At 26.7% G+C, this 27500-nt stretch overlaps 1 protein-coding gene across 2 annotated transcripts in view; it reads right to left on the bottom strand.

The window, feature by feature from the left end:
• LOC100197092 (leucine-rich repeat serine/threonine-protein kinase 1) overlaps positions 1 to 27500 on the bottom strand; it is a 148938-nt gene that overhangs the window by 62289 nt on the left and 59149 nt on the right. For both annotated transcript variants that reach the window (XM_065792594.1, XM_065792595.1), the window contains exons 16-18: positions 22550 to 22644; positions 16677 to 16790; positions 15982 to 16228 (exon numbers count right to left, since the gene is read on the bottom strand). In XM_065792594.1, coding sequence (XP_065648666.1) covers positions 15982 to 16228; positions 16677 to 16790; positions 22550 to 22644 — 456 coding nt within the window. The remainder of the gene's footprint in view (positions 1 to 15981; positions 16229 to 16676; positions 16791 to 22549; positions 22645 to 27500) is intronic.

Below are 27500 nucleotides of genomic sequence, written 5' to 3' on the forward strand. Positions count from 1 at the left end.
CATTGACATGTATATATATATGTACATATATATATATATATATATATATATATATATATATATATATATATATATATATATATATATATATATATATATTTACATCTTTATATATATATATATATTTCATACTTGTTAAGTTGGTACCTACCTGACACAGAGCCACAGCTGATAGTTCAACTTTGAGAAGGTGGTAGATACCTATAAAAAAATTCTTTTGTTTTTATTTTCTAAAAAGCCTAATATTTTTGATAATGTACAACAAACTCCTATTTTTGCAATGAAGCTACAATTTTACTACAGTCTGAACTTTTTCTTATCATGAACCTACAATTCCTTCCTTTTTGCCATAAAGCGGGCATGGTGGACTGCTCTGGGAGTATGAAACTCGTACCTGTCCTCAGAAAGTACCATAAGTGTCATAAGTACCATAAGCTCTGCCAGCTCAATGTAGTCCTTCCTTGTACCCCTATCCTAAAAATGAAATCAAATCATAAATATTTAGGTATAATACAATAAACCTATTTATATTTTTGTATAATAAAGAATAATAGAATTAAGAAAGAAAAATTTATAATAAATTACTACATAATAGTTCACACTACATAGATAACTACAAATTCAGATATCTAGTTTTTTGGCTACCTTTTTTAAAGACCCAATGATGAAAATATTTCTGCAGAATGTTATACTTTCATGCTTTTGATGACCCAGCCATGTTTCCTCTGGAACAGTCAATCTTCTCAAAACCTTTACATTTAAAATGTAAAAAAAAAATTCAAAGAACTAAGATTGGAAAAAGAAAAAATATTAGGAAAAAATATATTTTTCACAAAATGGTGGCTAATTATGTAAAACCCTACCAAGTTGGCTGTGTCAAGATTATTCCATGCTGATTTTAAAGTTTTAAACAGCAGATTATTTGGTCCAGAAGTAATGCTACTTTGATAATTTTATCCACAAATGTGTTATGTGTAGCTCATTTACATGATGCTGGCATGCAATAGAAAGAACTGGTCGCTGAAAAACTTCATTTACCAGTAAAGATATAGCACCATTTTTGTTTCCAGTATTGATTCTGATGGTATCAAATGTAACAGCTTGTATACTGTCTGTTAGGTTAAAGCTATTTAAGATATCTCTGATTGCATATTTTTGATTTTTGCCGGTTCCAGAAGAAATTGGTGGAATTCCCAACAGATGCATTTATTAATATTGCTAATTGATCTTTTTCCAATTCTTTCCAATCAGTGTATTCAAGACATACTTTTCCATCAAAATGGCATTGAACTAAAATGTTCTTGTTGATTTTTCTGAAGTTTCTCAAATCATTCTTGGTCCTCTTTGATTCATCATGAATCACTCTATCTGTTGCTCGTAATGCTGTAGAGATTGAACATTTAAAATCAGCTATATTTCCACCCTATTAAGCGATTATACTATTAACCATGGAAGCATGCTGCCAATGACTTACTTTTTCCCCAACAGCAGTATCAGCAGTTCTCTTGAGAATATCTTTTGGAAGTATAACAGTATTAGCTTTTTTGACTTTTTTCTTTAACTCTGGATCTGGGTATGAAAAATCATCATTATCTTCATCTTTCTCGGATCCAATTGAGCTGAATTCACTCTCTGACATTTCATTTTACACTTGGATAAACTCCTGTTTACAGAGTAAAGGTACCTTGTGTCGATTCTACCTGTTCTAGTTTTTCTATCTCCTAATTGGTCCAATAAAAATGCAATATCTTCAATCTTGCCTTGATCATTTTGTTTCCTATCAGCTTTAATGATTGCAACCAGACTATCAAGCTCAGGTGCAATTTAAAAGATCCTTTTTATCTGAGTTAAAAACATCATCCTTTTTTCAATCTCTGATAAAGTTTGCCTTGCTTTATTTTTTTTAACAGTTTCCAGGTTCGGATCAGCTTCTCTATCTTTTTACTAAACAATGTGAACCATAGATTCGGTATATTTTACAACACATCTTTAACAGCAGACATTAGTTATATTATTATTTTCCTCTAATAAGTAATAATATATAAATAAAAGAAAAACATATACAGTCTGGTACCTAATTGTTTATAATTGCAAAATCTGAAATTCACCCTACATCCAAGGTGCAATTAACTTTGAAAGAGTGCAACAAATATGTTTTTCATTATGGCAGCTGATTTCAAAGTTTTTTTTCAATGGACAGTGGATAATTCTAATTTCTTTTTGTTTTGGGTGCTTTCCTTTAAACGCAAGAAGTATTGCAAAACATCTTGCTTTGTAGAAAACTTGTCTTTTGGTTAGGATGACCTGGACTCCCCTACCAAAAAATGTGTCAACTTTTTTCTTTCATTTTCTTGACATGAATAAATCAGTAGTAAATAGCTGTAAAAAGTATATGGAGTAAGTATATCATGAAAGTAATCAATAATTATTTCCCGCATTTTTAAATCAAAATTAAATATCGTTTTTGTTAAAAAGTAATTTGCACAACATGTTTAAGCAAATACGCAAAATTGTTTAAACTAATGCAAAGCACAAAAGTTGGTAAAAATCTGCATAACTTGGCTTTTTTGAATTTAAATTTAGACAAATTATTTCAAAAATATAAAATTACCATACATTTTAATTTTTTTCTTCTAACTCTTGGAAGAAAAAAAATTCAATTTTGTTGAGTTTTACTACTTGCTTAAACGAACAAAAAATGGGCTTAAAAAAGGGTAAAAAAGTCTAAAATATATATATATATATATATATGGGTCAGTGCAGCAAATAAGACTCCATGATACTTTAAATTTTTCATGACCTCAAAATGAAGCAGTCTAATATATATATATATATATATATATATATATATATATATATATATATATATATATATATATATATATATATATATATATATATATATATATATATATATATATATATATATATATATATATATATATATATATATATTAGGGTGGTTCTAAAAACAATTTTTTTGAAAAAAATCTGCTCCCACCCTTTAAATGTGTTCAAAATAATACAAAAACACTAGGTTTAAAATTTTGTTGAATAAAAAAGATTTTTAGAGGTCCCCCAAAACCCTTTAATATTTAACGGGTCCCTAATATTTAAAAAAAATAAGTTTCTCGAAAATAGGTCAACCTGGTACTCAAATGAAGCGAAATTATATAAAAATTTCAAAAATAACATTCATTTTGAAATAATATAGTTATTTTAGGTTTTACTACGTAAAAATCTTGTTTTTTAGCAAAAAATGAAATAAGTGAATTTTTCATGATAATTGTGATAAATAAGTTTAAACTTCAAATTTATTTTTCAAAATGAATATTATTTTTGAAATTTTTATATAATTGCGCTTCATTTGAGTACCAGGTTGACCTATTTTTGAGAAACTTTTTTTTTGAAATTATTAGGGACCCGTTAAATATTAAAGGGTCTTGGGGGACCTCTATAAATATGTTTTTTTCAAAAAAAATTTAAACCTAGTGTTTTCGTATTATATAGAACACATTTAAAGGGTGGGAGCAGATTTTTTTCAAAAAAGTTGTTTTTAGGGACACCCTAATATATATATATATATATATATATATATATATATATATATATATATATATATATATGTATATATATATATATATATATATATATATATATATATATATATATATATATATATATATAGTAGTAACTATGCATATTGAAAAAGAGTGCGTAGTAGTAGGCTATAACCCTGCTAGCACACATATGTTGATAAAATGTTAGAACAATGTTGCGCCTTGCGTTCCATACACAATGGATTAACCTTGCGTTATTAACATTAAATCAACGTTAATATATATACATTGGATCAATGTGGGGTTATAAACATTTGGTAAATGTTGATCTATATACATTTTTCAACGTTAATCCCTATACATTAGATCAACATTGAATTAAGATTGGAAAAACAACTAACTTTTGCGATGTTTTTACATACGTTGGACCAATAAAATTTTGCTAACTATTTTTAATCACATTGTTATTAAGATTTTCATTAAAGTGAATAAGATAAAACTAAGATTGGATCAACACATTGCATTTGCATTGGAGAAAACATTGGATATTTTGCAATGTATTTACATATGTTGGCCCAACGCAAGTGTGCTTGCTGGGAAGATAGTTGATGTAGCAGCAGGCTATAAGATATTCAATATAACAACATTCTCTTGTAGCAGCAGGCCATAAAATAGTTGATATAGTAACACTCTCTTGTAGCAGCAGGCTATAAGATAGTCAATGTAGCAACACTCCGTGCATGTTCTACAGTTAAAAAAATATAAATAAAAACATTCAAAATATTTTTTTTTTAAATAAAATACAAACATTCCGTATGTTTTTAAAAACATTTAGTTTGTTTTTAAAAACATTCAGATTGTTTTTAAAAACATTCAGTTTGTTTTTAAAAACATTCAGTTTGTTTTTAAAAACATTCAGTTTGTTTTTAAAAACATTCAGTTTGTTTTTAAAAACATTCAGTATATTTTTAAAAACATACTGAATGTTTTTAAAAACATACTGAATGTTTTTAAAAACGTACCAAATGTTTTTAAAAACGTACCAAATGTTTTTAAAAACGTACCAAATGTTTTTAAAAACGTACCAAATGTTTTTAAAAACGTACCAAATGTTTTTAAAAACGTACCAAATGTTTTTAAAAACGTACCAAATGTTTTTAAAAACGTACCAAATGTTTTTAAAAACGTACCAAATGTTTTGAAAAACGTACCAAATGTTTTGAAAAACGTACCAAATGTTTTGAAAAACGTACTAAATGTTTTTAAAATCAGTGAAAAAAACAAACCAAAAAAAAAAAAAAGTATCCAGCAAACTAATATCCAAGTGTCACCATGAAAAAAATTTTTGCTGAATAACCACAAACCAAAAGATTAGATTTTTCTAATGCATTTTTTTCTTGTACCAAATTATTTTTCCACAATAAAAAAAATCATATATTTTATTGTTACCTATATAAATTGATTAGGAGATTTACTTTTAATTGAATTATTCAGGAAGATCCATTCATTAAAATGCAACTTTGTCACAAGCATTTTATTTTTTTATAAGTTTCGGTGAAATCATATCATAAATGGTTTTTGCATCATCCACAAATTGATAAGAAATAGTTAAGAATAAATTTCTGAATTCACTAGGAGAGCAATCTTGAATGAGTCTCAAAAGACATTCTTGAAAGGATGAAGGAGTGTTTCCATAAATCTCAATTGGATGACCAAAAAGCCATTTTTCTGTACATTTCTTAATGCATAAAGCTGTGATTGTGTTGATTTTTTTCGCTTCACTAGGTTCATGAACAGTCAATTTTTCACCAATTTTGACCTAATTGATGTGTAAATCTTATATATCATGTCCATCTATACACCATAGGAACTGTCTAAAACTTTCCAGATTGGGATCCTTCAAGATCCTTTAATAACATTTTTTTAAGATAAAAGAGTTTTCAGAGTTTTTCAGACCTTTCCATTAACTTCTATTATCTTTCCATTATCATTAGAAAGTTTTAGTATCTTCGATAAAATTTTATAAAATTTAGAATTTTTTTTTTTCTAAAATTTTTTTGCAAAGTGCCTGATTATTTTGGTAGGTTCCAAAATGATTTATAATCTTTTAGAATGTTTTGATGAGTTTCTGAACTTTCTAGTAGGTTCCAGAATGTACTATAATTTTAAATGCTCAGATCTGAACAGATCTGAATATTTTGAACTCTCCTTGAATAATATGGAATATTTTAGATCCTTATGGAATGTAATAGAACACTCCAGAACACTTTGAAAATTTTTAGCAACTATCTTTGTTAGAAGCAGGGGAGGGGCAAACATAAATTACTAAAATTAATTAATTAATAAAATTTTGTTGTAAATAATCTTAGCCAAGGCTATGTTTTCCTATCAAAGCTATTATTTAAAATTCAGTTTATAATATTAAATATTTTTAAAAATTTATTTGAAAAATCAAAATATTCTTTTCGAATGTTACAACTGCTTTTTTTTTATTTTGCTTAATCTCATATATATAATATAAATTTATTACGCACTAAATTATTCAATAATAACTTTTACATTATGTAATGAATTATACAAATTATAATATATTTTTGAGCAAAATTAAAAAACATAATGCACAATTAAATGTTCTGTTAAAAAAATTGTAACTATTATGTAAACATTTTAACTGTAAAATCCTTAACTATTGTAATAATTGTTGCAACTTCTAGCATTTTATTACAGTTAGAAAATATAGAATATTTTTTATAAGCAGAAAAAACGTTTATAGCTCTTTGTTCTATTCTTTGTTTGTCAACTTTTTTTATAAATAAGTAAAGTTGTTAATAAATAAATGAAAACTCAAATCAAAAGGCTTTTCTAAATAATTTTATCATGGAACGATAAATGACGCTTGTTAGATATATATTATTGTAACATTAACATTACAAGCATAAGCTTGTATCGAATATAAAATCAAATTTAATATTTAAAAAGCAATATTTTTTATAAATAGATAGCTAGCGTAAAAACAGAAAATTCTTGTGAAAAGCTGTTTAGAGGAGCAGCTCACATCACTTGCTCTGTTCATTATAAGAGAGCTTTTCTCCACTCTTGCACTTATTTACACCCGCCAAGGCCTTTCCCTTTCTTTCTTTCTTTCTTTCTCTCTCTCTCTCTCTCTCTCTCTCTCTCTATATATATATATATATATATATATATATATATAACTATATATATATATAAAAATATATATATAAAAATATATATATAAAAATATATATATAACTATATATATACATATATATATATATATATATATATATATATATATATATATATATATATATATATATATATATATATATATATATATATATATATATATATATATATATATATATTTTTATGGATCATTCCAAATCAATTCACTCAATGGTCTCCAGGGTACCACCTTAAGTTTGCTTCAAATTTTGACCACCCATAGTATTTATCAAAAAATATACAAACCTCAATATTTTAGCTTGATTGACTAAACTGTTCAAAAGTTATGATTGATTTAATATTTACAAAAATAATAAAAATTTAAGTACCTAGAGCTTACAGTAGATTTTTTTGATTTTTGACAGAGCATAACATTGTAAATAAAAAAGATGATCACCTGAAATTTTGTATGTTAAAAGTTTTTAACCCAAATAATCCAATTTTCTAGGTGTTTCTGATTGGCTTTGAGGAATTGATGAGTTATTGTACCCTAAAGTGGCTATAAAATGCAATATTAGGAAAATTTTTGGAAACTTTTATGTGCTGCAACTCAATACCTATAGACAAGCAGTACCAATTTTTTTTTACTTTTGTGTACTTAAAGCAACCACTTATGTAAAAGATTAAAACTATGTGTTAAAAGTTAGTTTAACACTTGCAGCAGCCTATTAAAAGATCACTTTTTTTGAAAAATATAACAAATTACATAAACTTTTGAAAATTACATAAACAGTTGAAATAAATTATGAAACTTTTTACTGGCGAGGTTCTATATATAGACAATCACTAAAAAAAAATTAATTTTAACATAATTTTAGCATTTTGAGTGAAATGTTTTTTTAGTTTTTTTTTTTTTTTAGTTTAAAAGGATACCTAATAGCACAAGTTATATTATATTTCATAAAAAAAAAAAAAAAAAAATCCAAATGTTGAAACAAGAAATGTATATACACATGAAACACAAGTACACTAAGTTCTTTATCTCTGATTTATGTAACTCATAATACTGTCATAATCATTATTAGCAAGTTTGTAGCCACGAGCACTTCCACCCTTAATGGATGGAGCACTTAATATTTACATTAGAAACAATTAAAGTTACAGCATGGCTCTGCATTTGACAAAGTAATATTTAACATATTACTTTGTCAAATGCACAGCCATGCTGTAACTTTTTTTCAACTTTATTGAATTCATTTTTATTGGGCTTTATTTCTAAAAAAGAAGTTATACAAAGAAATTATAAATTAATTTTTCTAGCCCTTTTGCGGTTGTATTTTTTATTAATAGTATTGTAAATCCTAAAAGTCTTTCCTGTGACATTGTAGTAACGGTGATGCGGAAGTTATCGGACAAAATGAAAACGTCAATAACTTATTTATAAATAAAAAAACAAACTACTATTATATTTTTTTAAATAAAGCATTTATCTTTTAATAAAAATGTATTATTTTCTATATGGAAAAACACCACCATCTACAATTGATCTCAATTTTGCTTTGACGCCTTTCATATGTGACTGTAAAAAGTTTAAATCAATTTCTTGTAGTTTTAGTTAAATGCGATCAATCAAAACTTGCTCTGTTGAAGCTTGCCAATCTCCCTCATCAACCTTCTGTGCCAAATGTCCCCAAAAATTTTCAATTGGTCATGCTTGAGGCACATTTTGGGGATTGGATTCTTTATCAACGTAATAGACATATTGGTCCATCCAATTTAGAGAATCTTTAGAATAATGAGAACTTGCTAAATCTGGCCAGAATAAATAGTTAAAGTCTCCATGATACTTGTGAATAAATGGAAGAAGTCGTTTTTCTAAACATTCATTAATATAGATTGATGAATTGATCGCTACAGCCTTGGAAGTGCGAAACAATGGCTTGGACACACCACGGTCAGATATGGCTATCCACATTAATAATTTTTTTGGAAATTTCTCTTTTCCTATAAAACAAACACTTTATGGACATGTCTTTTTGTTGTTTGTGTAGTATCTAGAATTTCCAGGCATGTTGTCCCCTGCAAAACAAAAGTATTTTTCGTCATCGATGACTAGAAGCAATTTTGTGTTATAGAGTTGGTTAACTAGTTTCCTGCTTCTTTTCTTTGCCTTTATTTGTTGTTCTATAGTGTATTTTGGAGTATTTTCTATATTTAATATTCATTTTTTTGAACTGACGACCAATTGTCGATTGATTTACACTGAATTTAATACCTATTTTTCTCTGACTGACCCCTTTTCGAGTGTTGACAAGTCTCGTTAATTCGGCTTTCTTTTCTCTAGTCCAGGACAACCAGGGTGCTTTCAATCAGAAAACGATTGAACAGTTTCAAGTCTTTTTAGGTTATCATATATTGTACTTCGAGCAAATCCTTTCTTTTCAAAATGATTTACAGATTTTTTTTTTTTTTTATATTAGGTTTATTTAAAAAAAACATTTTTAGTCGCTTTCGAAAAGATTCTCGTTCAGCTGCATTTAACCTCATTTTAAATAATTATTTAATAAATTATTTATATTTTATAGAACGTTTATGCCTACGCATAAAACTACAAAAACTAATTATTATGCTCAAATAATGAAATTAGGATTTGTCCAATAACTTCCGCATCACCCGTTACACAGATAATTTGCAATTAATTTTGAATTATTTTTAATGTTTTAAAAATGATCGTTCACAATAAGCAACGGTAATGGGTATTTTTAAAATTATTCGATATATGATACATACATTTGGATATAATTCTTCCAAATTCCTTTCTAAAATGAGTTCCAAATTCTCTATAATAGTATAATTATCTTCTAAAATATATCTTAAAATAGATAGTTCATTTTTGAATTCCTCATCTTCAACATCATTTTCTAAGTGTTTGAGCAGATTAGTATTGAATTCATTTGTGTTCATAGTTTTTAGCTTTTTATTATCGAAAGACAACCAAAAATTTGATTTAAAAAATTATACGATTCAAATTGTTTTTGCAATGAATCTTTTACTTTATTGATTAGTTTATTAAAATAAGATTCTTTAAACTTATCTTCAGCAGTTTGAGATGGTTATATTCATCATCAATTTAAGAAACAAGATCAGGTATATCAATATCATCACAGCATTCAATTGGATCAATTATCATCTATTGGTTCAATTTTTTCATTCGGTATATCAATATCGTAATATTTCTCATTTGCTTTATTTTTATGGTCTGTATAATAACAATAGTCTGCTAATCTCTTGAGATTATGTACTCTCCATTTTGACTAAACTAGGTTCTTGTGATTTATCATCAAGAAATAATAGCATAGCCTTTGTATGTTGTAATACAATATTAATTGCCATATTTTTTCGCTAAGCAATTGGCTGAAAATGTGAAGCTTTGATAACAAGTGATACCAAATTGTTGTGAACACAACAAATTCATAAGATTTTATTTGTTTTATTAAAAATGCAGTATGAGTTTTACTATCTGGATGGCTATTTTTAAGTTTATCAAGTGCAAGACTACTTTGTTTTATCTGGTATTTCATGGTTTTTATACTTTTAAAGCAATATTCCCATCAAGTATTGCTTTGCGCCTTCAGATTAATTTTTGAATATTTTACTTGAATAGCCTATCGCTTTGTTGATGCAGCAAATATTTTTTATAAATTATTATCTCGTATAAATATTTTTGTATAAACTATTTAATGTAGTTAAATAATTCTGAATTTTAATAATGTTTTTAACACTATCATTTATAACTAAATTGATGTTATGTCCACCACACAGCATATACCATACTTTGTTTTTGCCTTCTAAAATTCGACTTTTTATTCCCTTATATTCTCCTACCATATTGCTTGCATTGTCATACAAATGACCTCGGCAATCAGCAATCTTGATTCCTAATATTTCTAATTCCTCAATACGAATGTTTGCAAAAATTTTCTTCTGTTGATGACATTATATTTACAAAATTTAAGAAACTTTCTTGAACACTTTGCTTTTGGTACATACCAAATAATGATGGATAACTGGTCTTTTTTGCAAAAATCTGGTGTAGAAACTATCATTACGGAAAAGTATTTTGATGATTTAATATTACTTACTATTGTATATAAAACTCTAGAAGCTAGTTGTATAATAATTTCAATTTGACTTTTCACAGAAAAATATGATGTAACTCTTTTTTCTGTATCAGTGATTGATTTTTAATGTTTTGAGTTCTGGAACAAAACTAGCAAGTAATTCAATTACTCCTAAAAATTACCATTATTTGGTTCAAATAGTTTTTCATTGCTGCCCCTAAAAGCTAAACTTTGTTCACTTAAAAACAATACCGCTTTTAGAATACATTTTAAAATTATTTGCCATCTGATTTTTCTTAATTGAACACATCTTCATTAAGATGATCTATTCCTGTTCTGTGTTTAATGTTAAGTTCTAGAATTTGCCATTTATACGCTGATTCAAGAAGTTTCTTTAAAGATTCATGTTCAGATAACCATTTTTTTGCATGGCCATAATCAGAAAATCCACTTGAAGTTAAGCTTATCTTTATCAGTGAAAACAAATGACAACAGAAGCAGAAACTTTTTCCTGTTGAGTTAGAATATAAAAACCAATTTTTTAATTCTTTTTCACTATTTTTTTTTTGTCAGTAAAAAAAGTGTCACTGAAATATCTTCCTTGATTTACTTTTTTAATGGATATCTTTAACATTTTTTGGTGACTGCTCTACCAAAAACATCTGTTGTTTGTTGTTGATTTCAACAGGCCATGTTGCAAGATCTAATATACCATAATTGCATTTTGGTCAAGTGCCGCTCTCCGTTTGTAAATTATCACTAATTTCTGAAGACTTCTTAGATATAATATCCTAAGTATTGACGCTATTGAATCCTAATTCACCATCTATATTCTTGTTCTGGTTATTGATGTTTTGAAGTTGTGGCATATTCATATTTTTTTCAACATTATCGTTTTCAAATTGAGATTTACCATTTAAATTGCATATTTCAATTAAAGCAGTGTTCGAAACTGACAAACTTTTGCCTCGTTTAAAAAATTTATCTAATGATCCTGTAAGGCTATTTAATTCTGCTACTTTCCGGATCTGTTTCACTCTTTTATGTGCGCTGCTTTCATAACATTTTTTCGACATTTGAAGTAATTAAATGTTGTATGTAAATTTAAATTAAACAATAAGTGAGTTTGAAAATGTTAACAAAACTGTTTAAAATATAAATAAAAACTAACAATTTGAAACAATAAAAAAATAGAACTATTAGGTATATTTTAAGTATACTTAAAAAATATAATTTTTTAAATTAAATCGTTATCAAATTAATCAAACTATTTTTGTTTCCATTTGATTGATTTTTAGATTAAAACTTTAAAAGGGAAATTTTGAGCGGAATTTCATTTTCATTTGAATGAAGTTTTATTTGATTACGCATGCAAAATTAGTAAATACTCCTCTTAATAAAATAAGTTTCTAATAAAAATAAGATGTGGCTTCTAGTGCTAGTTTCTTATAAATAAGTTTCATATTAGAAAAACGTATTTTTAATATATGGGGCCCCTTAAATATCGGGGCCCAGTGCGGTTGCACTTGTTGCATTTGAGAAAGTACGGCTCTGGTCAAATAGAACCCAACACTGACTTGATCGTGCATCATTAGTTTAATTTAAATTTAAATTTAATTTGCAGCTTCAACTACCTCTATTACAAACAAATACTTTCATAATTACAGAGATTTGATATCTTTATAATATATTAAATGGCCCTTAGGTAAAGCAGCGCACATCAACTTAGCATTTTGATGATAAAAACATATGCAAACTGAGTGACTTCCATTACTGTCAACTGTGATGCACCACTTTGGTCTTAGTTAACAGATATTGCTGAATCCAACTTTGTGTTTAGGGTATAACTTCTTAAACTCAAGATAAAGTTCCTTTAATAGAACTAATATTAAACGTTTTTGTTTATTAACTGTTACATTATTTATATGCACAGAAGAGAAAAAGTCTTTTTTCCTGAACATTGTCTTATAAACTCTTCGAATTCATAAATTTCAATGACTTTTTGTTTAACAACATCTTCCAAAGGCTTCAGCCTCAGGTTTAGCAAATATTCCTTTTTCATTTTTCAACATTCGAGCTTTTTTAACAAGATGTTCTGAAACTGAAAATATTTTGCAAGTTTTTTCAATTGACTAACTATCAGGAGTTAGTGTTAGTACTTAAACTTTTTCTTCCCTCAAACTTATTCTCATTTTATTTTTTATTGCATTCTAACAGTTAAATCATTACAGTTTATAAATTTTTGCTCTTTTTCCGATACTAAATCTTTTGGTTCTATATCAAATGCTGACGCTACTAGATTTGTCATACTTGTTGCAAATTTTTTAGATTTTTGCTTTCCATATTCTAATTTGTTGCTCCTACTTACATTTTTGAGTGGAGGTATTTCCAATAAAGACACTTTTGTTAAGAACTGTCTTACCAAGGTCTTAACAACTAATCTCCCTCAGCAGCTTCATCTTGACTAACTTCTGTAATTTTTTCAAGTTTGAATTCATTCATACAGTTAATACAAACTTTTTGACCAGGTTTGATCTTAAGTTGATTTGCTATTGAAAACTTCAATATCAGTATCTTTTAGTCTTATTCTGCCTACCATTCTACAACATTTTATCACAATCTTCATTCAAAACTCTTCCCACACAAGATTTCTCTGACATTTTTTACTAATCTAAAAATATTAAAATTGAGGGTTAAAAATTTAACATTATAATCTAAAAAATTTTTTTTTATATTTTTCCATTATTAAAATCAGTAAAAATGAAATCTTAAGTACAAATGTGTTTAAAACTGTCTAAAATGCAACAAATATTTATACATATAACTATTTCTGCATACACAAAACTTTTTAGTTTTTGGTTCTTGCAATATTAAAAACTAAAATAATAAAATCCAGAAAATACTGTGCAGATTTAGATTTTAATACAAACTCTTGAAGCAATTGAAGTATTTTACACTCAAATTATAACCATGTGAAAATTTTATCATTATACAGGGTCGTAATCGCATGCTGTAACTGACCACGCCTATCATTTTTTTCCTTTACAATTTGACCATAATGGTTTTGATGTTTTAACAATTTAAATGCTATAAAAAAAACTGTTACGTTAACAATAACTTGTAATTGTTGATCTTTTTTAAAGTTTTTATTTTTCAGGAAGGCTTTAAGTAAAATAAAAATTAGTTATAGTGATTGTTTAAAATAAACACATTTTGTGTAAATTAACAAGTAATGTTATATTTAAATTTTTTTTATGGAGGCATGCTTTTTTTATAATAAATTTAAACGTTTGAAACTATTTTTCCATGTCTTTCTAAAAATCGTTTGAAAGATAATCTTGTGTTGAATGATTTAATTGCTTTTATTTGTTTTTGTTTCTATTTTTATAAAGAGTCGTTGAAAACTTTTTTCTTTTTTTTCAAATCGACTAATTTATCAGAGCATGAAATGATTAAAAATTACTTAAATAAAATTTTAAATAAAACTATGCTATTTTAAAAAAAAAAATTTTTGTTTGCAACTTTTTGGCAAAAATAAATGTTTATACAATATAAAAATAATATATATATATATATATATATATATATATATATATATATATATATATATATATATATATATATATATATATATACAACCCTCAGAATTAGGAAAATTGAGGTCAGTAATAATTTACCGACTTCAATCTTTTAGTGGTCGACAACAGGTTGGCAAAAAAAATTTGATACATAGGTCTTACCATAAAACACTTGTAGGTTGGCAGTTAGGTTGGCATTGCCGCTGACTAAATTAAAAGTCTTATATATATACATATATATATATGCATATATATACATATATATACATATATACATATATATATATATATACATATATATACATATTTATATATATATATATATATATATATATATATATATATATATATATATATATATATATATATATATATATATATGTATATATATATATATATATGTATATATATATATATATATACATAATGTATATATATATATATATATATGTATATATATATGTATATATATATAAGACTTTTAATTTAATAATTTAAATAAAATTTGTTTATTCATTAAACAATCACTAGAAGTAATTTGTAAATGCGTTTTGTGTAACTTTAAGAAAACATTTTAAGAGATAAGCTTTTAAGTAATTTATTTTAAGCGTACTTAAAAAGATAACAAAAAGTAATTTTTGCTTCGAGTTTAATTTTTTAGTTTTATTTTAGTGCTTATATATTTTTTTTATTAATAAATTGTTTTCTTTTTTCATTATTATTTATATTTTAATTTCTAGTTTAAGCATAGCTAGCGTTTCTTTTTTCAGTGCATTTCTAGAATGTTAAAAAATCATCTAAACATATAAACGTCATGGTCAAGTTGTCAAAAAATAAAATCATTTGCGTGGTCAGCAATAGCGTTCAATCACACGCCATTCCTGTCCAAGCCTGATTACAAATATGTTATATTTTATATGTGATATTTTAGCAGACTGCTGCAAGTGCTAAAATAACTTTAAAAACATAAATTTAATTTTTTCCACAAGCGGCTACTCTAAGTACACAAAAGTTACAAAAAAACGCCACAGGTTGTCTGTTGGTATTAAACTGTAGCACATTAAAGTTTCCAAAATTTTTTCTAATATTGCATTACTTAGCAACTTTAAGGTACAAGAACTCAAAAATTGTTTAAAACCAGTCAAAAATAGATAATTTGGGTGAAAAACTATTACTGTAAAAACCTCCAGGTGATCATATATATATATATATATATATATATATATATATATATATATATATATATATATATATATATATATATATATATATATATATATATATATATATATATATATATATATATATATATATATATATATAGTAATCTTTAATTTGTACTAAAAACTAATTTTCAATATATCATTTCCAAAAATGTTTTAAAATTACTTAAGCAAAGCCTGTATCTAGTTTAGAAATAAATAATACTTATTATTATAATTCATTATTCAGCACTATTTATAATAATGATAATCGTTTTCTATACAAAATTATAGATAAGTAAATAATTTTAATGAAAGATTATTACAAAAAAACCTTTTAATCAACATAGACCAGAATCCGGAAGGAACAAATGACATTAAATATTGACGTCGATAAACTTCATTTTGAAGGTTGTTTTTACAAGTGGTTTTTTCATTTACTGGCAAAAGTGATGGAACAAACAATTCGCTCTTGGATAACATTACAGCAATATCAAAAGAATTCAAAAGCTCTATGACTTTTGAAATTGGAAATCTTTCCTCAACCAAATCTCGCTTGATATCAGTTATTTTTACAAAGCCTAAATGTTGATATTTAATCATACAAAAACAAGTCATCAGCTTAAGTGTTAAAAAAAGTTAGTTTGAGTTTTTAAATTAAAAAAAAAAAATTCAATTTAAAAAAAAGAAAAATTTCAAATTTAACTTTCTAAAAGCAGGAATAAAGATATACTGCAGAGAAGATTAAACTTTTTTTTTTTCATTTTTAATCTCACAAAGTAATAGTTGATAAACATAACTCTTGGCTGTTTCTTAAAAGTAGTAGTTGATAAACACAATTCTTAGCTGTTTTTTAAAAGCAGTAGTTCATAAACAAAATTCTTGGAAGTTTTTTACTATTTAGTTAGTCTATTGCTGTATTTCAGTTATTTTAATTTAAAATACTTACAAACATTTTAATTATTAAAAAAAATTTTTCTCATTAATTAAAAAAAATCAAATAAGTGGTATTAAATAAAAAAATCTAACCATTTGCTTGAGATGGAATAATTTTCATCATGAAAACAAGAATATCACTCAACCATTGTGGATTGAAAAAGTAAACATCATTAAGTGTAGGAACATTAAAGTGTAAGATGCTACCTAAAATATTTTGAAAATAATTTTAAACTTTAAAAAAGTTAATGTGGTGTGTAATTAGGGTGTGTTTATTGTTGCTGAGATTTTCATAGTAAATTATTTATAAAAAATAATTGAAAATTTTTTCTCATACAATCTTTAAAATTTAATCACTTTTTATATTGAGTAAAAACTGGTATAATGAAGCAATGAAGGAAAAAATGGTATAATGAAGCAATAGGAAAAATTGAAAACTTTTGTATTTTTAATCTTAATGAATTATCTTTTAAAGAAAAATTTTGAATTTTTTTATACAATATTGCATAAATTTTTTTGCTTTATCAAAAATTTTTGGTTTTTAATTTAAAAATTTTAACATGTGTTTTAAAAAAAGTTACTGTGTATCATTTTAAACATTATTCACTATCTGTCCTCGTAGTTATGGAAATCGTTCAGCACTAAACTTCATATGCAATTTTGTAGTAAAAAGTTTGCTGAAAATGATCCTTATTTCAGAATTGAATTTGCTTGTTCCATAAAAAGATTATAAAGAAAAATCTGAAATAAATAGGCTTCCTGTTTAATGGAACACACTATTTATTTATTTCATACAGTTGTGTTTTACTATTTCACACTTATTTATTTATTAAGTTATTATTTATTTATTAAAATTTAGTTATGCATCAACTTCTTATGTAAATATGAGTAACCTAGGCAACTTAAAAAAAATTAATCACTTTATCTCAGTCAATGAGGAAATATTAAATATCATTCAAATCAATGGAAAACAAAGAAACAACAAAAAAATAAAATCAATGAAAAAAAAAAAAGTAAACACTGATGAGCAACTAAATGCTGCAATTTCAAAAATGAAATCTGGAGACTTACCATTATCATTAAGTAAAGCATCATTTATGAATGGAATTTTATATGTTCATATAAATACTGGCTCATTTAGATAGCCCTTAGATGTTAGTGTGTATTGCCATGTTAGACAAGTCTGATAAAAAATATAAGACGAATATTACCCCAACTTACTATGCAGTAATTTATCTAAAAATGCTTTTGTTCAGCTTTATTCAAATCAAATGGGTTTCTTTCCATTAAATATAAAAAAAGTTGACAAACCTAAATTGTAAACAGAACTGTTCACAGTTGTTCACACTTCTGTTCTAAATGCTCACAAGTTCAAATCAATAAGTCACAATCAGTAATTGTAATAAATCCAAAACTAAATGTTGATCTAATTTGAAGTGCATTTCAAGAAAATAGATTTGTTCTAGAAAGTACATTTACATAGCAAAATTGGTCTCCATTTACCTGAGATGCTAAACATACTAAAACAGGCGGAAGAACATAGCACTTTAAAAAAAGTGGACTTTAAAAAAAGGAAGGAAAACTGGTTTTAAACTTTGCAAAATAACCAGCCATTGAAGTCAATGTTTGTTGCATGCAACAAATATTGGAAAAAACAAAAAAAAATGCAAAAAATGAAAATGTGTTCAAAACATTGGAACAAAAATGTAACAAATGAAAGCAACCAATTAATTGCATGCGAAAGTTTAAAATGTCAAAGCTGGATGTGTTTTGCATGCCAAAAAAGACACACTTAGCGATGAGTTCTTTTGTACCAAAAAATGTAGAGACTAAAATTTTTTACTTCACTCCCTCATCTTTGTAATTAATTGTATCATCTATTTAGTTGCCTAATTTCTATTAATTGTATAACTTTAATTGTATGGTTAATTAACACATTTAACTTAAAAAGACAACCATAATTGAATCAGTGAAAAGAACAGTACTAGTTCAATATTTTCATTTTGAGATAATCAATGCACATAGGCTTGGAATTACCATTAAGGTGAAAAAAAATTTCCACAGAAAATTTGTGTACAAGGTCTTAGGTATATCCATGGACATAATATTTTCAAATTTTGAAAAATATTTTGCAACGTCCACCCTTTAAAAAACTATATTTTTCGGCTGCTTTATTTTGCAAAATATGTTCTAGACTATTTAAAGTTTGAATTTTTTTTTTATTAATACCATAAAAATCAGACCCATATACAAAGAACAATACAATGTGATCTTAAACATTTAAAACTCAGAGATTTTAAAATAGAAAAATACTAAAAAAGTTCATTGTAAATTTATTTTTTCTATTTTTACATTAGATTATTTATTCACGAACTTTTAAAGCTATTCTTTATATTAATAAACTATGGAATAGAACATAACATTTTTAAATAAAAAAGATTACATTTTTCTATATTCTTTACATCAAAATTTGTAAATTTGTTATTATGTTCTTAACAGGATTCTTTAATTTCAACGAAGTTACAAACTTTGACTAGTTTTTCACTATCGACTTTTAGAGATGCCTTGAGCAATAGGCAATTACACAATTCTTTAGTTTTATACAGAATTCTGGAAGACCCAAATTTCGTTTATAAGCACCTGTTTCCCATAGCCTCCTGAAATCTGAATGAACTGATTCGAATGCTTGCTCACTCCAAAACCCAAGACCTCTTGAAAAACTTTTTTATAGAGTTGGAGGAAGTTTTTGCTGGGTAATATTATGCTTTTCAGCCTGATTGTCAATAAACTCAGGTATGTACTTGATGACAGCATAAACTTTAGGTGTAATTGAAATTCCAAGGGCTTTATATGCTCTTTCAAAAGAAAATATAGAATCTCTATAAGAGGAAATTATGACATTCCCAAAGCATGTCTGTCTGCATTAAATGTTTTAAATGCAGAAATAAGTTTTTCTCCTTCATTTCCAATTTTGGCATTAGTAAGCAATTCTTCTAAGACCCCAACATTGTTTAGGAGATGCCTACATTGGTTTCCGTTGAATTTTCCACCATGGATTGGTGTTGATGCTTAGTTTGTTTGACCATTCAGTAGCTTTCAAAGAACAAGAATTGGTTTTGCTAATGATAGTTATCAAATGATCAAATAGCCTATTGGTAATTCCAAAAACCATATGCAATTCAATGATTGGCAAAATATCAAGGATTTTTGTTTCATCTGGAAGATCAGGCAGAGGGAGGTTCATGCAACTTTTGTAGCTTATTGCTTTGATTTTTTTGAATGAATACTGAGATCTTTCTGATAATTAATGACATTGGATCTAATCCTTCCAAGTGCCCTTAATTTTCCTGTCATTTCTTAGTTTCCAAAATCTTTCTTTGAAGTTTCACACCAAGGGCAAGGATATGTGAATGAAGCTGAGCCTAATCCAAGAAAAGCATTTGCAAGTTCCATGTCCACAGCTGCAGTAAAAGTAACACTTTTAAGACAAAGCAACTCTAGAGTTTGCTTCAAGTTCTCATAAGATTCTTTCACAGACTCAACAATTTTCAAGATCATGAGTTTCTTCACTCCTGAGTCGCAAAAGGCTCGAGAGAAATGCATATTTTGATCAAGAAAACTTATGCTTTGTTTGTTCTTTTTGGCTATCCAATATATTCATACAAACATTGAGAAACCCACCACCTCCTTCAATGCCTACTTTAATCATATAATCATCTGGTGGAAGGCCTCGATGGTAAAGGATGTATTCAACCAAACCAAAATTGTCGTTACAAAAAATAACTGAGCACTGAGCTTTTCCACTTTGTTCAACACTATTGGAAACATCAAAGTCCATTATTGTAGAATTGTAGAAAAAATCAAGTGTTTTGTCTCGTTGACTTAATTTTCCAACCAAACCTGATTCATCTGATTTGCGACCACTCTAAATTCTGAAAAAAGTAGCTGCTTTGTGAGTTTGTTTCAAAGAAAGGCCTAAAGTAGATTGCAATCTACTAATTTCCTCAGCAGACACAGGATTCAAGCAAAAACGCTCTTGATTTTTGAGAATTGACACTTTTTGTGACTGTTAAATCCCTCCCCCCTCTTGTTGCTAAAGTAGCAATTGACCCTCCATCTCCAGAGGCTGCAAATTTCATTTTGATCACATCAGAAGCAACAATTTCTGCTACATGGGGAGCTTGGCCAACAACTGTCTGAAGATTTTCCCTTGCATCTCAAACTGTACAAGGGTTTGGATGTGTTATTCCATGACCAACTGGCTGCTAACAGCGCTGGCGCACTTTAACTGCCCCACAAGATGGTAAAAAATCTTTGGCTGCTACTGGAGGTCTTCCTACTTGGAAAGGAACTTCCTTAGCTGATCCTTGACTCATTCCAATTGGATTAAAACTTTACAAATAAGGCAACAAAAGGATTTGATCTTGAGTCGTAAGAGTAACTTTGGAAAAATCAAAAGGGCCAGGTAAATCCTTTTTTTTTTTTCTCCCCTTTTTCAATCTTAAGAAGAATTAGTCTACATCTAGCACATATAGCAGAAGGTAAATGCTCTTAATTGAGATCATAGTTCTCAATGAAGTATTTCTGAATTCTTAGAAGTATCGAGTCTCTTCTAGATGGCACCATATCTGATTCTTTTTGAAAGTAAACCAGACATACTTTGGCACAACTTTCAGTGTGCAAAGTCTTTTAGGCATTGTGTAGTTTTCTTGCAGAAATACAACATTGAATTAAGGTAATCTATTTTCTTTACTCAATGAGAACTTGTCTCTTACAAAATTATAATCACAATTTATACTAAATCACATACCCTAAATATGACAATTACAACCCACATAAACAAATTTACAATTTCACATTAACCATATAAACACATTAGCAATCACACACAAAACCGTACAAACATATTAACAACAATTATCAAATATAAACGCACTTTAATTACAAACCACTTGATGTCACGGAACACTTTAACATTCAACTTAATATAATTACACATTGTGACAATAGATTTGGACAACAAATATTTATGCGCTACTGCAAGTCTTGATTTTCACAGAAATGACAAATGCAAAATTATGAACATTAAAAAACACAAAAGTTGACATTTTTTTCTTCATAAAACCATTCATTTCTATTAGTTTTTCTCTTGAAACTAAGAAAACTATTTTACTTCAAAGTTTTATCAATTTGGAACCTTGGTTTTGAAAATAAAGGAAATTAATATTTTCTGTATTTTAGGATTTTGACTGAAATGTTAAAATGACCATAACTTTCTCGGACGTCACAAAGTATTTTTTAAAGTTTGTGAAAATCATCTCCATGCATATACCTATGACCTAGTACAAAATTTTTCAGAGGAAATTTTTTTGGATCCAGATGGTAATTCCATACCTATGTGAATGTTCAAGTATTTTTCTTCAACTAGTTTAAATCTACTTTAGGACAAAAAATAATGAAAGATGGAATAGTATTACTTTTATAGTGCATAGAGAGATCGACATAAGTTAAATAAAATTATGAAAAAAGGTGCAAATAACAAAAAATGGACTAGTACTGTTCTTCTTTTCACCAATTCAATTAAACATTAGGTAATTGAACTTTTTTTTTCAACTTTAAAAATCTTTCAACTTATAAACTAAATATAATTTAAAATAAAATTTATATATTCTATTAGAGCCAATTTTTCTTAATAAATTAGTATGAAAAAACATAAAAAATCTTTTTCTAAAAAAATCGATTTATTCGAAAACTGTTCAACAAGTTTTGCTTTTACTCTAAACATCTGTTATAAATGAATAGTGTATATGCATTTTGCAAATGGTGTATATATAATTATATAAACACCCATTTTTCCTCATATAAAATTGGTAAAGTATCAGGGAACTAAATAGATTTCAATGCATCTTTTGTTATAATAATTTTCTAAACACTTGGAAAAGAAAACGAAAAATAAAAAAAATTACCAAAATGATGAAGAAATCGTACAGCTTTATCTAACTTTTTATCATCATATTGAAATTCCAAATTTTGCAATTGAAGTAATTCAAACATTTTTGACCTTCAAATAACAAAATAAAAAACAATTATCAGAAAGTAGAATGATTAAATGCTTTAGTAGATAATAGCACTACAACTTTTACTGAAGAAAGTATCAGGATTTTTTGTATATTTGTGTAAATTATATATCTGTGACATGTCTTGGTGATGACATTTTCTTATTATATATATATATATATATATATATATATATATATATATATATATATATATATATATATATATATATATATATATGTATGTATGTATATGTATATGTATGGAGCTTACTGAGCTAATGCTGCAATGATCTTGCTTGCATCTCTATCAATAAATTATACATTAGCATAAACAAAACATCTTTTAAAATTAGAAATATAAACTCTGTTGCATTTTTCATCCAGAAACCCACTATAAGTCTTATATAATGCACAGATATCAAGTTATGATGGTAAAAACTAGAGATCAAAGATTAATCTTAGCAAAAAGACATTTAACAAGGTAAAGCATCTCAAAACTTTGTGCATACTACGAATTTTCTTAGAAAAAAAAACCTTGAACCAAAAAATATATTGACAGAATGATAGATGGTTATGTTTGAATCCCAAAGGAGTTCCTCCTAACATAAATACAAAGTTTCCAACAACAGTCAAGATTTTGTTCTATTTCTTTTTCCAAAGACTTAAAAAAAAACTCGTTAAATCCTGAATAGTGAAAGCGTTTTACATATTTGAACAAGAATCTGCTCCTTTACATAAAGCCATGGTGTCAAATTAATAGATGTCTAATAATTCGCATTATGATGTCAATTAATCACATAACCCCACACATGTCATTCTTAGCACTACGGAACCTAATCTTATATTAATATAATATCTTAACTAATTTTGATAATGAGGTAGATAAAAAATTTCTGTTGACTTACACCTTATCTTCAAATATTAGACTTAAGTAGGTGTAAACCTGTGTTAATTTGTTTCCTATTATGGATGATAGATATTAAATCTATTTAAGTCTACTCACAGAGTTTTGTATGAGCTTCCTTGGTAAATACCACAGTATTAACGTTTCCTTTTGTGGATGGAAGATATCTCAGTGCTTTTCGTTACATAAAAAGTTATTTAAAAATACCTTATTTACTTATATACTTTGCAACTTTATACAGCTGCTTTATTCCTGCTAATAAACAGCTTATTACTTTGAGTACAATTTATGATTAAACCAACTTATCTATTATTTAAAAAATAAATAACCTGAATAATAAACAAAAAACCATTATTACAACCAAATTATCTGAATCTACCTTTTATAAATTTTCATTTAAATATTCTTTAAAATAACTTACATATCGTTATATCTTGCCTTTTACAAAATTCACCAGACTTACCTGCTCATAAAGAAACTAATTTAAACATGTTTTATCTTCAGATCTCAGTATTAATAGCCATTAACCTTTAATTTGCAAAGACACCAATGGTCATATGTTTGGTTTAGGCATATACTTATGTTTAATTCATCTATTTTTTGTGAAATTAGGACAATTTTAAATTAAGTTTTCTTAGAGACAACCAATTGTAATGATTTTCATTTTATAATGATGCTTACATAATTAATTTTATTTCAATAAAAACAAATATAGCCTTGACTTTATGACGTGCAAATAATTTAATTTTTTGTAAAGTACCTTCCATTATCTCAACAATTTTACTTTGTGCCACTTTTTTTGTAGCACTAAACCATAAATCTTGGAAATTTTTAACACTATTTTCAAAATCTTTTCCTAAATATTCCCTTCATAATTGCGCAGTAAGATTCAATAACTCGCTGCTCAGGACAGTTTGGTGGATTAGCATCCTTTGGAAAAAAGTTGACTCTTTTTCAAAATTGAAATTTTTTTTTCATACCGCTGAATTACTTTTTTGGAATAGTGGATTGATGTCAGATCTGGCCAAATAAGGTTGATTATTTGTACTTTTTAGTTAGAGGAATAAGTCGTTTATTATCGATTATTAATTAGAGGAAGAAGTCGTTTTTTTAAGCATTCCCTCACATAGAGATCTGGTGTCAAAGATTGATTTGTTATGAAAGGAGAGCTTTTAAAATCTCAACTGCAAATTGCCTGCCACTCAAGGAACTCGAAATTAATTTTCTTACTCAAATGTACGTAAATTTGTCAGAAGCTTTATACCGTTTCGACTGATAATAGTATTGATTACCTGAAAGCATAGAGTGATCTTTTTTACAGTAAGTTTCATCATTTTCTTAAATGCATAAATTTTTTTTCGTAATTAATTTAAGCAAATTTTTAGCTCATTCAATTGCCTTAATTTCTCCATCAAACAACTTTTTTGGAATTTTATTTTCTTGTAATATTCTTTCAGATTTTCTTTTTTGAATACTCTTTGAGCGAAAGCTTTATTGCATTTAAACTTCGTAGCTAAATCTTGTTGTGACTTAGACGGATTTTGATGAATTGAATCAGCTATTGATATTGCCTTCTTTTTGGAAATAAATCTTGATTTTCCACAACTTCCCAATTTTATTTTACAGTTTTGTTTTCCTTATAACATTTTATAATAATTCCAACAGCTGATTTTGGAACTTTACATGCTTTTGAAATCATAGAATATAAGAACGATGGATTTTTTATGTACAACTTCAAATGTTTGTTTTTTTTGATTTTCTGGCTCTTTACTCAACATTGCAAAAACTAATGAGGAGTAAACAAAACTACACTCACACACAAAAAAACTAATTATGCTAGCATCATTATAAAAAAAAAATCATAACAATTGATTAAGTGGTTTTTGAGAAAACTCAATTTAAAATCGTCCAAATTTCAACCGATCATGGTGATATTCTTTTATGTACTTTTGCTAAGCACCTTTTGACTAAACCACCATTCTTTTTGTTCTTTATTGCTTCCTTTCTTCCTAAGAATGCACTATTTTTGTATTATTTTTGATCAAATTAACCGAGCAGGTTTTATTTATCTATCAATGTTTTTGTTTTGTTTTGGCTTTAATGTTTATCACGCTGAATAGCTTGGCTCTAGTACAATTAATCCTTTTGGCTGATTTCAATTTCTTACTCAGATGTTTTGTGTATCATTTTACAAACAATCTTAATCACTCAGTTTTACAGTCTTTTTTGTGTTTTTAGCTCAGCTTCTGATTGTTCTTATGTGCAGTTGCTATTTCAAATTGCATACATTCCTTTTATATTTTTTACAAGAACAACTTTTTGGAGAACAAAGGTCTTTTTACTACTTTTTTAAACACTTTATTTTCTTTAAATATTTATTTATACATTTTGTTATTGTAACAATCTTTAAACAGCAATATATATACAAATATACATATTTTATGTGTCAGGAAGAAACAATGAGAGAAAATTCCATAGCACCAGAGGTTCAAGCATGGTAGTTATAGCAAGTCAAACAAAATTTGGAAAAGAAACGACACCATTAGAAGAACCAACCCAAATAAAAAAAATTAAAATATAAATAAAAATCTACTGTAAATTTTCATACATTTGTGGAATATGCTGACACTATTATAAAAAGTATTTTTTAGAACTATTTACTTCTGCTTTTTTTTTATATTTTTCAAGGGGGGATTTAATAAAGATATTTTTTGAGCTCACTTATTTTTATAGTTTTTTAGGAGAAACTTATTTTTGTGCCTGCATTTAGGAATCAATTCCAACTTTTTGTTTGATAAACATTCTTGGTTCGCATAAATGTATATATATATATATATATATATATATATATATATATATATATATATATATATATATATATATATATATATATATATGTATATATATATATATATATATGTATATATATATATATTGTGATAATAAGACAAATAAAGGTTACCAGCAGAAATATAAAATAAAATATATTAGTGCTTTAAGACTCAACTAGAATTAAGTAGTGGATGTAGGTGAGACTCCATTCTCAGGGCCACAATAGATTTACAAATGTTTTGGAGAGCCTGATAAAAAAGACTAGCATTACTTGTCTAGAATGCATCATTGTAACCTTTATCATTGCTAAACTGTTTCAATCTATCCTTTAATAACATTGATAGTCTTTAAGTAAACTTTTTCTATTTTTTAAATCTTTTTTATCAGTTGTATCAATGATTTCCAAGAAATTTTTAATGACAAATACTTCTCCTTAAGATATTGAAGTGTCTTAAGATCTCTGCAAATATAATAGGCATGTTTGCTGTGGTTCATTTTTTTAAGTACTGCTCAGTAGGTTCATATGTCTCTTTCATTCATACAACATAAGCAGCTAGAATAGATGGTTTTGCATTGCGATTAGGTTACAAGACAACTTTAAGGAATCTTAATCTAGAATCATAAAGAGTCTGCAATAACTATTAAATGCTTTAGACGAAGCTTGTGAAGCAAACCATATAATTCAGTGCAAAAACATATATCTTTTTTAGGATAAAATGTGAACTATGTTCCATGTTCCACTGCTGAATGCAAGATTACAAAATCTTTGCCTTTTCTTTGGGTAGTTGAAGGCCACTTACACGACTGTTAAAATTGACCTGGGTTAAAAAGTGCAAATAATTCTTGTCCTATTCTTTTTCATAAGAAACATCTTCTGAGCATCGAGTCATCAACATCAACCTCATCTGTACTGTTACCACTTGTGATGTTTGGATATGTAGGTGGGAATGGGAACAGAATTCTTAGTATCATGCAAAACTAGCTTCAGAGCTGATATTCAACTTTGAGTCTCTTTGCAATATTCTTTCTTTTATCTTTTGTAGTGTACTTTCCACAAATGTAACAAAAATTGTCCAGATAATTAGTGCAAGCTCGACTCATTTCATTGTGAATTATTAAAAA

The sequence above is a fragment of the Hydra vulgaris genome, chromosome 03 (genome assembly GCF_038396675.1).
Source record: "Hydra vulgaris chromosome 03, alternate assembly HydraT2T_AEP".
Taxonomy (NCBI): domain Eukaryota; kingdom Metazoa; phylum Cnidaria; class Hydrozoa; order Anthoathecata; family Hydridae; genus Hydra; species Hydra vulgaris.